General features: G+C 40.1%; 1 protein-coding gene across 4 annotated transcripts in view; it reads left to right on the top strand.

Moving 5' to 3' along the window:
- Nucleotides 1-16,685, top strand: part of LRCH1 (leucine rich repeats and calponin homology domain containing 1) — a 189,686-nt gene that overhangs the window by 82,858 nt on the left and 90,143 nt on the right. For all 4 annotated transcript variants that reach the window (XM_082675772.1, XM_082675773.1, XM_082675775.1 and 1 more), the window contains exon 2: nucleotides 8,308-8,452. In XM_082675772.1, coding sequence (XP_082531898.1) covers nucleotides 8,308-8,452 — 145 coding nt within the window. The remainder of the gene's footprint in view (nucleotides 1-8,307; nucleotides 8,453-16,685) is intronic.

Genomic DNA, 16,685 nt, shown 5'->3' on the forward strand with positions numbered 1-16,685 from the left:
GTATTTCACTTAGCATAATGTCCTCAAGGACATGTGGTAGCATATGGCAAACTTTCCTCCCTTTTTAAAGCTGAATGCTAATCCATTGTATGTATAGACCACATTTTGCTTATCCATTCATCCTTGTTGGAGATTTGGGTTATTTCTACCTTTTGACTACTGCAAATAATGCTACTTAAAGCAACCATGTTCTATGAGAAAATTAGTATTTTCCTTTCAAATTAGTATTTCTCATTTTAAAGATTATTACTGTTGATGGGCTGTTTTTATTATGTCTCAGAGCAAAAGTTCTGTTTAAGCAAATGGGAAATGATTCATTAGCTAAACAGAATCACTAGGGAATGGGTCATTTCAGAGAAACTGTAACCACCTAAAATGTTTTTGTTTTGAGTAATTTTACACAAAAACATTAAAAATAGACACTGCCCTGCTCTCTTGAACAGAACATTTGAAAGATAGTTTAGGGCTTCCCTGGTGGCGCAGTGGTTAAGAATCCGCCTGCCAATGCAGGGGACACGGGTTCGAGCCCTGGTCCAGGAAGATCCCACATGCCACGGAGCAACTAAGCCTGTGCGCCACAACTACTGAGCCTGCGCTCTAGAGCCCGTGCGCCACAACTACTGAGCCCACGCACCACAACTACTGAAGCCCGCACGCCACAACTACTGAAGGCCACGCGCCTAGAGCCCGTGCTCCACAACAAGAGAAGCCACAGCAATGAGAAGCCCGCGCACCACAACAAAGAGTAGCCCCAGCTCACCGCAACTAGAGAAAGCCCGTGAGCAGCAACAAAGACCCAACGCAGCCAAAAATAAATAAATAAATTAAAAAAAAAGACAGTTTAATTCCCAAATATGTTAACTATTGCTAGGTTATTCAGCATTGTGAGTATTATTTCGGTCCTACTAGTACATTGTGCTATAATATTTAGAAGGGCTCTGACCATTACATTTAAAATACTTAAATTTTAATATGTCTGTATATTTCACTCTTTGTTACTATTTTTTTTTTAGAAGCACACTTTCTTATGGCTACCTCCCTTTAAAAAATCTATTTGTTGCTTCTGAAATGCAGTGGGACTGAAACAGTCAATAATAGCTTTTGTTAGAATTGTGTTTAAGAGTAAAAGCTTCTGAGTGAGCCTTTCAGAGATTCTTTAAGTAAAATGATTATACTTTGGAACAGGAATTTCCCGCCACCCGCCAATTCCATCTGCGGTGGTCTTTTAAAATATGATTTCCTCATTTTTTTTGGCAACACTTTGGATAGAAGAAGTACAATAAAGAAATCAGTTTTTGCTATCAACATTTCAGTAATGCAGTTGTTCAGGAAAAGGCCACCTATAGGTAATTACCTCTTTAGTATTTTGTGGGCTCAATAGGTATCAGCTGCTAATAAAATCACCAGGCCAAGAGGCTGTCATTATATCCTTTTTGGCATTTCCCAAGACTAATTTCTATATCTTATTTCCTCCTTCAGCTTGGGAAAAGGAGCCTTCAAACCAACTTATAGGTTTTTCACTCATAATACACAATTTTTTTTTATATTCTTTCATCTCTGATTTATTATTATCATGAGGCATTTGTACATATGGTGTGCTTCGTGTGCTTGTCAGCTAGATTTTAAACTCCTTCCCAGCCCAGGCCTTCTTTCTTGCTAGAAATACTGCATTTGGAACCCAGCATTAGCTAACATAATGATAGAGACTATTCTTAGAGTCCTTCCCTCTGTGCCAGGTGCTGCTCTAAGGACTTTATATGTATCATCTCATTTAATCCTTCCAATAATTCAGCGGAGCCAGTACTATTATTATCCTCACATTACAGGCAAAGAAACTGCGGCATAGAGAAATTAAGTAATTATTTCCAAGTCTGCACACTAAGTGGTGGGATCAGGATTTGAACTCCAGCTGTCTGACCTAAGAATCTGCTTTCCTGCCACATTTACTCAGTGAATATTTATTAAGCTCTTCCTGTCTACCGGTGAACAATGTAAAGATCCCAGCCTTCATGGGACTTTCATTCCAGTAACAACCAAAATACATGAGTAAATTGTATGCTATTTTAGAAGGTTATCCAAGTGCTAAGACAAAAAAGAAAATGTAGAACAGAGGGAGGGGGGTTACGATGGACATGCTGACATTTTAAGTAGGTCATCAGGGAAGACGTCATGGTTCATACGGAGGAATTGTTTAACAAGTCTCTAGTGTTTGACAAGGTTTTTTTTATTGATCTCTTAGAGATGTAGCGTGAAATCTTGGCTGACTCACTCGAAACTTTTATGAATCCTCTTACTAGTTCTGCCTGTTTAACACTGGAAGTGTCTGGTGGTTTTAGCTCCAGAGTCAAGGATGAGTCAGCCCACGGGCTCTGCTTCACTGCCTGGAGCAGGCTCCCTCACTCCAGAGCATTTCCAAATGTGCAATTGTCCCGGGAGTGCCCCGTGGGGGCTGAATCACGGGGCTGGGCGGGGCGTCTGTGCTGAAAGAGGAGGGGCAGTCGACACCCAGGACATTGGGGAGCGCTCCCCTGCAGAAGGATATAGCTGAGATTCTTCTGGAGAGACCCCTGCCTACCTAGAAGAAAAGGGATATGGATTGTCCAGACAGGGCAAGCGGCCCCAGACCATCCTTCCACCCAAGCATTATCTCTGAACAGTGGACCCAGGAGGGACCGAGCAAGAGGGTGCAGATGGCCTGGCACAGAGTGTCCCTTCAGTACAAGGAAGACATTGGGTCCCATATGCTTGTCTGTGGGTCAGGGGGTTAGATTTATATGTCAAGGACACATATTTCACCCAGTTATTGAGACATCATGATAGGTGCCAATAGGCTAAAATTAAACTTCCATGATAACATGTTTATCCTTCAACTCAAAACATGTCTCATTTGGTCCTTTCGGAACTGGGCATGATTCGACCGCCAGTGATCAGGCCTTTTCTTCTGACCAGAAAGCAAGACGTTGCAAATTAGGTTGCCAGCTGTGCTGGTCCATTAGGCTTCTGCTGGCGGCTGTGGCGGCTGATAGCTCAGCATGTCGTCGGTGGAGAGTGGGAGGCCCCGTCCAGTCCCTCCTGAGGCATCACTTTCCTTTTTTATACAAAAACAACATGGTGCCTCTGAGGGTGCTGACTGCATACCAGATTCCACTGACTGTTTTTCTACCCTCCTCTGCTCATTTTTATTCCTTTGGCTACTTTATTTTAGGGCTTTGCAAAGCTTGTTTTGGCCGGGTCGAAACTTATTGTTTTATTTCTGGCTGCTCTGCTCTCATGTGAACGTTTCAATTAAGAAGCAGACACGAGGAGGACGTGGTTCTGGAGTTCCGGTTTGCTGCCCGGCTGTTTGCCCAGAGCTGCGGTGGACCCCGCTCCCCAGGGCCAGGCTAGACCGCCGGGCAGGTTTCCAGCAAGGAAGGACGGAGTCCAGCTTGGGGGTGGGCAAGCGGGCACCATGACACGTGCTCTTCTTCCTGGAGAAAATATTAGGACCTGGTCAAAGATCACCTACTTTTAGTCCAGAGCTTTGGGATCATTTAATGCCTCCTGATCAGGCACCAGAAACGGATCTGTTATTATTATTGTTTTTTAAATTAGAGATACGCACAAGAACACCTGACCTTCCCTAATCGCAGTCCTGCAAGGCCGACCCGGCAGTGGTTCAGAACTACCTACTGGTTCAGTTCTTGCCTCTGCCACTTACTAGCTCTGTCACCTCAGGCAAGTTACCTAACCTCTCTGGGCCTTGGTGTCCACACATACCAGGGAGTTATAACAGCACCTGCCTCCCTAGGTTATGGTGAAGATTCAGTGAGGAAAAAACCAAATTTTCTCTGATCGTAGCCAACCGATGATATGAAAACTCCGTTGCAGATCGGATTTTTGTTGCTCTGATTGTATCCAAAAAACAGTTGAGTTGGAATTTAGAGTAAGAATCTCATTGAGCAGTGGTTAACCCTGGATTGGCACAGGCCTTCTTTCCCAAGCCTGTTGTCTGAACCGGACCCTTCCCGGGCCTGATCGCCTGCTCCTAGGAGAGCGCCACCTGTTGGTGGGTCTTGCTTTAGGTAGGAAGCTGAGAGGGTGCATCACCGGTGTTTCCCCTGGGATAGTGGGAATCAACTGGATATACAGGGATGCCCAAGTCACACCCTAGTACTTCTGGCCATGGACCCCAGACTTCAGGATTTTTAAAAGTGATTCCAGTATACCAACGAGATTGAGAAATGCTAGGCGAATACTTTATTTAGGGAAATAGCTCATAAGTGGGTTCATTTATACCTCCATGTATTTATAACAAAATTAGAGAAATAAACAACAAAAAGAAACACAAATTCCTCATCACTGTTTATCTCTAGTTTAAAAGCTTACTTATCTTTCTATCACTCGGAAAGTACGGGGCTTCTCACAGCTCCTGACCCGTTTGCCCAAGCTGGTTTGGGTTGTATTTCAAACTAAAGATACAGATTGCCTCCTTAACACTTGCCTGTTATCTTTGAGCTCTTATTCTTTCTGTCTTTCCTGGGTTGGAGAACCTTCATTGCTCCCATCTTGGTCTGTCTGTCGTCATGACCGGGACAGCCAGGCTTCTGCTTGCTACTTGAGCTCTCTCTGTCTCTGGCATGGATCTGCCCTTTCAAAGTCCCAGTTAGGGACACTCACATCTGTGTGGGCACCATGAACTGACCGTCTGCTCACGTCTTTAATTACAACTAAGTCCTGGATCTCTTCCTCCTCCTGTGTGTGTGTGTGTGTGTGTGTGTGTGTGTGTGTACGTGTGTGTGTTTTAAAAGAGGGACCAGACCCCATTTTAGTTCTTTGCTTTCAGCTGATAGGAAGACTTCTGAACAAGCTGGTATGTCATTTGTTCCATTGTTTATAATCGGATTATCCACTCTGGATTATCAAAGTCAAAACGTCTTAATCCAGACTGACTTCCCCAGCCTTTCTGGGCATCTTTCCCATTGCGGGTTAGTGGATACTCAAGGATCCAAGATGATTTCTGCGTGAGCCTAAGTCAATTATAGGAAAGCAAACCTGCTCGTTTTTTCGCACCCTCTTTTTCTCTTCCAATAAGAAAGTTAGATGAGAATTAAATGATATTCAGACCCAAGCAGGAAAAGTAAGTCACGTATTTGAAAACTCATTCTAAACTCTTTAGTGAAAGAGAGTGCTTATGTAAGATTAGGATAATTGGCAGTTGAAGCCAGAGTTTCTACTTACCAAGTTTCCTATAGCCACTTCCAGAAGTTAGCCCATCAGGTGACATATTGTTTTCATTACTTTCTCTTTTGAACTTAATGTTTATAACTTTCTTATCCTCTGAGTCTTTACACAGAACATGTTGACTCTGTTTTTATTGCATTTTGGGTAAATAAAAATGCAGTGAAGATTTAATCACCGTATCTTCCTAATAATCTAGCTGTGGGACACATCATGATCTTGCAGAGTGGTCTCACGTGCGGAACTCAGTCAGGCCTTGCAGTTAGACATACTTAGGTGTGAGTATGATTACTTATTTCTGTGGCTTTGGACAAGTCACATAAGCTTTCTGAGCCAGTTTCCTCATCTTTAGGTTGGCGGTGACACTGCTCCTTGCATTGGTTTAAATGAGGTACTAGATGCAAAGCTCCAGGCATAATGCCTGGCTTGATGGAAGTGCTCAAGGGATGATAACATTTACCCATCTGGATTTTAGCTCTTTATTTGTACTTTTTTTTTTAAGCACAATTAGAACCTTTTACCTTATGGTTCAATTCAGGGTTTGTGCCTTTCAGTTTTCAAATGATAAACTTTTTAAAAGTAGCCCTCTGTGTTTTTCATTTCTGCAGAAATCATGTACTTAGTAAATGTTGATGAAAATGTCAATAATCTGGGTAGTGATGCTAAACAAACAGGAAAGGAAAACTTTTGTTCCTTTCTGTTTTTCAGCTTTGTTTTAATTTAATCTAGGCATCTGTTTCTATTGATATACAGGCATTGAAAGAATCTAAGCTACATGTAGGTTTTGTGATTTCTTCCCTTTTAATTTAGAAACCGGTACACAAACCCAGGATGATAGGGGTGCGTTGCATAGGTAAATTCTCACTGACTCAGTGGACACGGAGGTCTGTTCATTTGGCTAGCATTGTAGGTTCCGGCGTTGACAGGTGCCCCCCATTAACACCTTATAACTTTATTTATAGTGGATAATATAATACTATCAAAAAAAGAATTCCTGGAAAAATACAAAATAGTTCAATTAAAGGATTAGGGCGATACTGTTGGCCAGACCCTGGACAGCTGATAGTTTTGCATGTGATTTTCCTATTGAAATTCTCAGAGACCTTAAAAGAAGTTGACTGCAGTGTGAATCATAGAAGAAGGGGAAGGGAAAACAAGGATGAAAGTGGAGAGATGGTCATATACTATTTCATATTTCACTCTTTTTATATGATGAACTGTTGAAATAATTTTTAAAAATCCTTATATTCCTAGAATAAGTCCCACTTAATCATAGTATGTTAATCTTTTTATGTAAGTGCTTAATTCTGTTTGCTCATTTTTTTTTTTTTTTTTTTTGGTACGCGGGCCTCTCACTGTTGTGGCCTCTCCCGTTGCGGAGCACAGGCTCCGGACGCGCAGGCTCAGCGGCCATGGCTCACGGGCCCAGCCGCTCCACGGCGTGTGGGATCTTCCCAGACCGGGGCACGAACCCGTGTCCCCTGCATTGGCAGGCGGACTCTCAACCACTGCGCCACCAGGGAAGCCCTGTTTGCTCATTTTTAATTTAGGATTCACATCAGTATTTGGAAAGGAGATTCATATGTAGTTTCCCTTTTGTGTACTTTCTTTGTTGGTTGATGGTATCAGTATTGTACCTTGCTGTTTAAATAAGAATTTGGAAAGTTCCCTTCCTTTCATATGGTTTGAAATGGTTTAAATATTAATCAGAATTATCCCTTAAAACTTTCCTGGAATTCCCCCTCTGAAGCAATCTAGACCTGTTTTTGTTGATTTATGTGTTTATCTATTGGAAGGTCAGTCAGCGAGGTAGCCTTTTGACTTATATTTCATTATAATAGTGACCTATTTAAGTCCCTCACCCACATAGTGTGATTCCTTAAGTGTATCTGAAGTATTATTTACTGAACATCTTCAATTCATACCGATGAAGCCCCTGCTAAATAAGGGTGAGGTGCTCTGTTGTTGTTGAGTTACTGTTTTCAAGAGTTGGTGGCTCTTTTTTATATTCAGCGTTTCATGGCATTTCACAATCACGTTTACCATGTTAAGGACGATTCCATATTTTTATTGTTGAGATGGTGATACTGTGAACTGTACTGTATGTTTACATTACTCTGTAGACCGTTATTACTGTCTTTGGTACACTTGGCGAGGGAGCCAGTTTTACTGAAGGTCATGCGGTATAGTGTCCATCCTTCATAGACACGACTGATTTATCTCTTTCTTGTACATTGTACGTGCTCAGTAATTATAGTGAATGAAATACTTTAGTATCTACTGTGTGTTTGTTTGGGAAAGGTATAAAAGACATGTTCTGAGAGATAATATGTTATGAATGCAAAATTGAATTAAATAAATGAAATATTAAGGTAACTGTGTGTATTCAGATATATTAAAGTATTCAGTTTTACATATTTGTCCAGGGGAAAAATAATTTTCAGATGGAGCGAAAAGTAAATGTTGATTCGGTTGCCCTTATACCTGGCCTGAATTTACAAATTAATATAAAGAGCTAGGACTTCCCTGGTGGCGGAGTGGTTAAGAATCCGCCTGCCAATGCAGGGAACACAGGTTCGAGCCCTGGTCCGGGAAGATCCCACATGCCGCGGAGCAGCTAAACCCGTGCACTACAACTACTGAGCCTGCGCTCTAGAGCCGGTGAGCCACAACTACTGAGCCCACGTGCCACAACTACTGAAGCCCACATGCCTAGAGCCCATGCTCTGCAACAAGAGAAGCCACCACAATGAGAAGCCTGTGCACTGCAACGAGGAGCAGCCCCCGCTTGCCACAACTAGAGAAAACCCACGCGCAGCAAAAAATAAATAAATTTATTAAAAAAAATAGAGCTAAAACTGTTTCAGCAGTATTTTTGCTTTTCTATATGAATTGGGCTATACAACGCTAGGAAACGGGAATCACAACGCCATAGTAACAATGGTGCAAAAAATGATAGTGTTGATCTAAATGTAGATCATAATGTTTATTTTAAAATGTGTTAAGGAAGAAGTATTGATAGTTGATAAGATTTTATTAGATTATGTTGAAGAGTTATTGACAAGCTATTTTTTCCTTTTCTTATAGATTTATCTAAAAACAGACTGGTTGAAGTTCCAATGGAATTGTGCCATTTTGTATCACTGGAAATTCTTAATCTGTATCATAATTGTATCAGAGTCATTCCGGAGGCCATCGTTAATCTGCAGATGCTGACTTACTTAAATTTAAGGTAGGTTGACTATAAAGGTTATAATCAAATTCGATGAAAAAAAATAACTGCTTGCATTTCCATCAGTTTTTTTTCTTTGATCTTTTCTGATCACCCTTTGAAGTAAATCACATGAAGATTATTGAAGAAATATCTTTTCTAATACATTTGTGGTGCCGTTAATTTCGTTTTTGGCACTAGACTTCTCTGAATGTCAGTAGGACAAGATGTTTCGGTTTCTTAAAATAATTTATACAGCATCATTTATACGTTTTGACTGTTTGGTACTTGGAAACTTGTTGGTATATTTTCTTCGGGTATTGACGTAGATTTTGGAGGAGGAAGGATGAAGGAAGTGGAAAAGGTTTGGGGGTTGGGACAAATTAGCGCCTTGCAGGTTTGGGGGGTTATTGGTGCCATTCGGTTTGCTACCCAGCGCTGACTGAGCCTGTTCACGTTAGGCCACTGGAGAAAGTTAAGGAGAAGCACTGAGCAACTCCAGCAAGATACAAAGTTTGCTGTCTTTAGCCCATTAAATTAGGTCAGTGTTTGCTGAGGATGGGTCAGTGTTCTGTATTGACTCTGATTAAGCACAACACAGTGTAGCCTATTAATGCACTAAGTAGCCCTGAAGTGAAGAAAACTATTTTAAGGTCTAACTTTTAGACTTTGCTGCTGTGACTGTCAACTTCTCTGGCCAGATTTTGACTCCTTGTTTCCTAAATTCTTCACTCACATCTGGGATGTCAGGAGAGAAGGGGAGCTGTTTTATCAAATCTATCTCTACTGTTAAAACAAAGTTGCAAAGTTCAAGCCTTTGTGCAGCCTTCACTCTTGTCAGTTGCATTATCTTTTTATTTTATTTTATTTTTTTAAAGAAGATGGTAGGGGTAGGAGTTTTTAGTAATTTACTTATTTATTTTTGCTGTGCTGGGTCTTCGTTTCTGTGCGAGGGCTTTCTCTAGTTGTGGCAAGCGGGGGCCACTCTTCATCGCGGTGCGCGGGCCTCTGACTATCGCGGCCTCTCTTGTTGCGGAGCACAGGCTCCAGACACGCAGGCTCAGTAGTTGTGGCTCATGGGCCTAGTTGCTCCGCAGCATGTGGGATCTTCCCAGACCAGGGCTCGAACCCTTGTCCCCTGCATTAGCAGGCAGATTCTCAACCACTACGCCACCAGGGAAGCCTCAGTTGCATTATCTTAATGTGCAAAGAGTAGCACCTAACTAGCAGGGCTTGTGCTGTGTAACAATATGCCAAACTTTAAACGACAGGATTCCCAGTAAACCAGGTATAGCATTAATTTATGATAGATAATAATGTCGTTTATTTTTTAGGGTTTTTGTTGTTTGTTTTGCTTGACCACTGAGAGTTAGGAGTCCTCTGCAGCTTTCTTTGCAGTCAAAAATGGGTTTCCATCGCATTTCATTAGGACTGTGTATCTTTTTCCTTGGGAGTGAAAAATAAATCTTGGTCATGTTTTTAAGTGGCTCTTACTTATTTTTGGTAAATAAGATGTAGGTTACTATTAGGATAATCTAGAGGCTCAACCTATGTAACTTTCAGTTTTCCAGGTTTCTAGTTCATTTGAGTTTTCTTGTGTAAGAGCCATTCATGCTGTTTCTTCTGCAACAGAATGTTGATTACCTTGTTGCCTGATAGAACCAGTAGAGTGGTGTCTACAGATATTGACTCATTATCTCCCTAAAACATCTGCCTTCTAATCCCAACCCATATAGGGGAAATAACCCAAGAGCTATGTACGTCTGTTTACGTCACTTGGTCTGTTTACGTCACTTACCTACTCCTGACACTTTCACCTCCAGCAGCCCTGCATGCAGCAAGTAAATAGATTTAACTTTGCATTGTTGTTTTAAATATATATATACACTGAGAAACTTTTGGCTATAGACGACATATTTCTTCTGGCATGATGTAAACTATAAAATTCTACAAATACTAGAGAATCTAATCTTAACTTTGTATTTTGCTTTAAAAGCATTAATAAAATTTGTTTTGATAGGGTGATTTTTACGTTGAGCCTAGTTGAGGGTAGAATAACCTTGCCGTCTTCAGATGGTAGAAAGACTATATTGGAATATGAATCTCAGGAGTCTTTAATTCAAGAACAGAGAGAATTTGTTGAAACTGACAATGGTTGAAGAGGAAGTGTATGGAGTATTGTAAACAAAGTTTTGTGATGAATTTCTAAGTAAAGGAAAGGAAGGAAATAAAGGAATCATTAAGCACCCAACTTTTTTTTTTTTTTTTTTTTTTGCGGTACGCGGGCCTCTCACTGTTGTGGCCTCTCCCGTTGCGGAGCACAGGCTCCGAACGCGCAGGCTCAGTGGCCATGGCCCACGGGCCCAGCTGCTCCGCGGCATGTGGGATCCTCCCAGACCAGGGCACGAACCCGTGTCCCCTGCATCAGCAGGTGGACTCTCAACCACTGTGCCACCAGGGAAGCCCCGACATCTCCTACTTTAATATTACCATGTGTTAAGACATATTCTCTAGTGTTGAACTCTTTAAACGAATTGATAACTAAATGGAGAAGATTAAAAAAAAGTATGTCTCTTACTTTTCAGAGATACTGTATCAGGGTATACGAAAAATGTATGTAAGTCCTCTAATCTCTTTGAAAGCCAGGTACTATATATACGTATATAACTATTATTATTATATTTTAATAAATTCACTAGGTTTTTAAAAAAATATTTACTTGTTTATTTGGTTGCGCCAGGTCTTAGTTGCAGCTCACTGGCTCCTTAGTTGCAGCACATGGGCTCCTTAGTTGTGGCACATGGGCTCCTTAGTTGTGTCATGTGAACTCTTAGTTGCAGCATGCATGTGGGATCTAGTTCCCTGACCAGGGATCAAACCCAGGCCCCCTGCATTGGGAACGTGGAGTCCTATCCACTGCGCCACCAGTGAAAGTCCCTATACATATATAATTATTTTTGATGCCTTCTATCAAATTTACTTCATGAATGTAAATGTGTAATATAAAATAGTAACATAGGGCAATCTGAAAAGTGACCAGGAGATGGTCATCTTGTTTATTCAATTATAAGGCCTTTAATTCCTGTTTGATTATTGGGTTTAGTTGAAACATGTCCTCTAGGAATTGGACCCTTGGAATTGAGTTATTTCTCAGTTTGGGAATAATTTAAGGTGGAATGTTATGTTTGCATAAAAGATTTATTTGTAGCTTGTGAAATGGTAGGTGACTTATCTGTTTATCTCCAAATGTATAATAATATCTAGAAAATACCAGTGCCATCTAATTCAATTGTAAGTCTTCTAAGATATGCTGAGTAATAACATCACATGATAGTCGTGTTGTCTATGTGAGTTTTTGCTGTCTTCAAACTCCCACCTCCACTCCCACACCCCACCTCCCCCCCCAAGCTGGTAACCAGGAGGAATTTAGAACGTTGTGCTTGTGTGTGATCATGACAGACGTCCCCTTCATAACAACCAGGGTTGAGCACTGTGGCGTTTTCATGTCTTTTCTACCCTTCATGAAAACTAAGTCAACAAAATAAAAGGTATTTCTTCTTGGGTATGGTGAAGAGGCATGGTGGAATTCTGTTGACTCTTGGCCTTTGGAGGAGAAACTGCCAGTCCATTTGACTGCAAAAGAAACAGGGCACTCAGGTTGCTGCAAAAGGACTGCTTTGTAGGAGAGCTGCTGAGTCCCCTTCAATCTAATTTTTTCTCCGTGATAGTTACAAATGAGATATTATGGCAGCGAAAAAAAACTCATATTCTATTTTTTAGTAGTCCATTTGATTGAGTGATTGATTATTTTTTAATTGAAGTATAGTTGATGTACAGTATTATATAAGTTACAGGTGTACGACGTAGTGATTCACAATTTTTAAAGGCTGTGCTCCATTTAAGTTATAAAATATTGGCTCTTTTCCCTGTGTTGTATAATATGTCCTCGTAGCTTATTTATTTTATACATAATAGATTGTACCTCTTTATTTCCTACCCCTATATTCCCCCCCACTTCCCTCTTCCTACCGGTAACCTCTAGTTTGTTCTCTGTATCTGTGAGTCTGTTTCTTTTTTACTATATTCACTAGTTTGTTTTATTTTTTAGATTCCACATATAAACAGTATCATACAGATTTTGAAAAGACATTTTCTAGACAGAAGCATTTAATCAAATCAAGCATTTAATCAAATTGTCACTCATTTAGATGTGTTGGGGAAGTCTGTATAAATTTCAGAAAATTAAAGAAATACCGTAAATTACTTTTGAGCACACAGTGTAGACTGGCTCAGATATAGCATGGTGTGAAACAGCTTTAACAGATAGGCAAGTTCAGTGGCCTTTATCAATAAATACCCCGAACACTTTCTTTTCTGTAGTGCTTAGAATTTTTTCTCTTATTTCTATTAGCCAGAGAAAAAGAGTTGCTCGAAAAAGTAGTGCAGAGAAGCTGCTTTTCAAGTTCCATAGATTTCATGTTTCTGTACTTAAAATTAAACATGGTCTCACTGTGTTTTTAACATTTTTCTCTTTTTAAATAAATCACAGGTAGACATTGCTGATTTTGTATGTTCCAAAATGAGAGAGAGATCCTGTGAAGGGACTTTGAATGCATGGGAACCAGTCAAACTTGATTACACCCTCCAGGATGCGTTGCATGTTCCAGCCGAGTAAACAGTCATAAATATTTGATGGTGTTGGTGATAATGATGACAATGGAGGTGATGGTGGTGGTGGTGGTGAGTCACTGCCTCACCAGCTTCTTGGCTGACAGGATCTCTCAGCAACATTATCTTTAAATGTCAGATGGCTGCTTCGTGCCAGCATCCCAGTTCCCATCTTAGACTAGAGACGGGTTTATTTAGCACATGGAAAGAAAACCTTCGCTGTGAAACACAGTTAAAAACACTGAAGTGTTTTCTAGTTTTTCCTCTCGTGACAGAAATGTCCTGTTTGTGGAAAACATTAATTTATCGCTGTTTATGTAGCCTGCGTTCTGAGGAACTGGGCTTTTAATCTTTGCTTCTTGGTGTTCACAACAAAAGGTTATGTTGATTTAATGTATGTGCTACTGGGTCTCTTCCTGTTAGAAAGTGTCTTAATCCAAGAAATGTGGCCAAGAACAATAAAAGTGATTAAGCAAGGCTTGTTCCTATATGGGAACAAACGCTTTGAACCTGGGTTACACAGGAAAGCCTCACAAAATGTAAAATCTGTTTTAAATTGTTGGAGAGATTGTTGTTGATGAGACTCAGGCAGAAAATGTACCTTAGAAAACTAGAAGAACCCAGAGCAGAGAGGCTTTTGGCGGGTGTAATGGTGTTGTGAACGCAACTAAGAATAGGGAGCTTAGCTTAAAAGTTTCATCTCAGAGAGGTTCTGGAATAGAGGCAGCCAGGATATGCAAGTTCCTTACAGCATTTGATCGTAGTCCTTCCAGAACTCTCGGTGAGTGGTTTTACTTTCCTGGGGTGAAACGCACAGAGCCAGAAGCTGGTTTACTCGTTAGAAGCGCCTTTCTCTCCCAGCCTCCTAGGAGTGGATGGTGAGGCCTTGTCTGTAGAGAAGGGGGCCGTCTCTTGAGCAAAATGTTATCACGCCATACAAGGAATCCTTTTTGGCTACTGCTTCTGAAGCCTGGCATCCTTTTGGCTGCTAAACAATGTGCAGAAAGAGCCAACTTCCCGATGGCTGTATAACCTGTATCCCCACATTCCTTTGGGGGTTCATTTGGAGAATTAATCTTTAAACCTCAGACTATAGCTCTGTATTTGCAGGGCTTGGGAGAAGCATCCTACATGCTAGGATTGCCTTAGAAAGCACAGATTTAATATTTTTTGTTATGAACAGAAAATGAAGTTTCATTGTCCCTAAGAATTTAGATTTCTATCCCTAGGAAATATACCTTCTCCTTGTGACTGACCTTTCTGAAGAAAGTCTCAGTTGTAGGATAGTGTTTTTTTTCTTTCTAGAAACGGAGAAAATGGACGATGTCTTCTTAAACTGGAAAAGGGGAGGAATTTTGCTCAGTTCAAACTTGCATCCCTCTTTCTTTTGTGAAGATCTTATCTCATTCAAAGGGGAAGGGAGAATATTTTAGTGTATATATTTTAGAACTGGCTTGTGGTGACTAGGTTGTGTTTTGTGAATTGACAGTCAGCAGGAAGACACCAAAACACAATGAACCATGTTGGAATTTGGAAGTATCATCTTAAAATTTGAAGGTATTTTTCATAGAATGCTGGAGTTGGAAGTGGTCACCAGAGTCGTCCATTGCAGGAGCGGCAACTTGTGGTTTAAGCCTTGCCTTTTCTAATGTGCTCACTGGGCATTTGTTTTTAAGGTGGAACCTTGAGTAAACAGTCCCTAAAAATTTTAGTATACTTATAAATTACTGTGCCTGTAAAGTTATTGGTGTTGGTAGTTGAAGGGCTTCATTAAATGCGAATGAGTTCGTAATAGGTATTTCTTATCAGATTCCATTCCTTTTAGTATAACCCATGCTTGGCAAGACTTCCAAAAGGGATTTTTCCATTCTACACATCACCTGACACAGACGTTTCTTGAGATCAGTGTTTGTATTGAAAAAAAGAACAGAGAGACACAAAAGGGGCATTATAGCTTTGATAGCCAGACTGCTGTCAGAATGTGCTGGTTTTGTTTTCAGTTCTGCTTCTGATCTTAATAAAGTTTTTAAGATCTTTGTGCTGCAGATTTGCTTTCGGAAAATAGGGTGAACACTCACTCCTAATTCATTGTATAGATTTTTTGTTTATGGAAATTCTCAAAATTTTTTCTGCAAGCTCCCACCAAGCTCCAAGCTCTAAATGAGCAAGCAGATTACATTTATTTTTCTCACTAGACAGACCAAAGTCCTTTGAAACATCGTCACTTCATCAATCATCAACTTATGTTTACTCCAAGAGCATTACAGTTTACCAAGTCTTATAACAAGTGATGTAGATGAGAAGAGGGAAAGGAGGAAAAACAGAGCATCAACATGTGAAAGGAGGTGTGGAAGTTTGAAATAACTTTCACCATTGTTGTCATCACGATCAACATCGTCATCATCATCATCATCACTTCTTAATACCTAAGTAGGATTTCGTTGTTACACCATAATATTTGAGCCCTTCAACAGCCCTTTACTTTATTTATTTATTTTTAAAATATTTATTTATTGATTTTGTCTGCGCCGAGCCTTCGTTGCAGCACGCGGGATCTTCACTGTGGCATGCGGGATCTTTAGTTGCGGCATGCACGATGCATGTGGGATCTAGTTTCCTGACCACGGATTGAACCCTGGCTCCCTGCGTTGGGAACGCGGAGTCTTACGCACTGGACCACCAGTGAAGTCCCAACAGCCCTTTACTTTAGGTAGGAAATAGGAAAGTGATTTATCCCTAGGATACACTATTTCATAAATAAGAATAATAGGAATTAGTGGAACTTATTTCTATGACATTTATTATTTGCTCAGCACTTTCACCGTTGTCATCTTGCTTAACGCTGTGCTCTGATGCATTCCATGCTCCTTTGAATCGTTTCAGAATCATAAACATGGTTGTTACAGCATTTTCCAGGACGCCAACTAAATATTTAAATAAGGAAATTAAAAATATTCATACTGCTATATTCATACTTGATTCCCTTTTTAAATTTCTAACACCTATACATTTGTGCCTTTGTTTTTTCCTTTATTCATTTTTTCAGAAGTTTGTCTGTTTTTATTGTGTTTCTTTTTAAAAATCAGCTTTTAAGTTTAACGACTGTTGATATTTTCCTTTTCATTAATTTCTGATATTATCTATCATATTTCCTTTGGTCTATTTTCTTGTAGTTTTATTCTTTTTCTAATTCCTGGAATTTCTAGTTATTTTTCTTTTCTCATAAGAGCATTTAAGGCCATGGATTTCCCGGTACTTAGTGCTTTAGCTGATGCCTGAAAGTTTTGATGTACGGTATTTTAAAAGATCACTCCTAAATCTTTTCTGATTTCCAGTATTTCATTTTTGACCCATGAGTTTCCTATAGAATATATATACATTTCAAAATTTTTATTGGAGTACAGTTGCTTTACAATGTTGTGTCAGTTTCTACTGTACAGCAAAGTGAATCAGCTATACGAATACATATATTCCCTTTTTTTTTGGATTTCCTTCCCATTTCGGTCACCACAGAGCACTGAGTAGAGTTCCCTGTGCTATACAGTAGGTTCTCATTAGTTATCTATTTTATACATGGTATCAATAG

The sequence above is a fragment of the Grampus griseus genome, assembly GCF_964374135.1.
Source record: "Grampus griseus genome assembly, chromosome: 18".
Taxonomy (NCBI): Eukaryota; Metazoa; Chordata; class Mammalia; order Artiodactyla; family Delphinidae; genus Grampus; species Grampus griseus.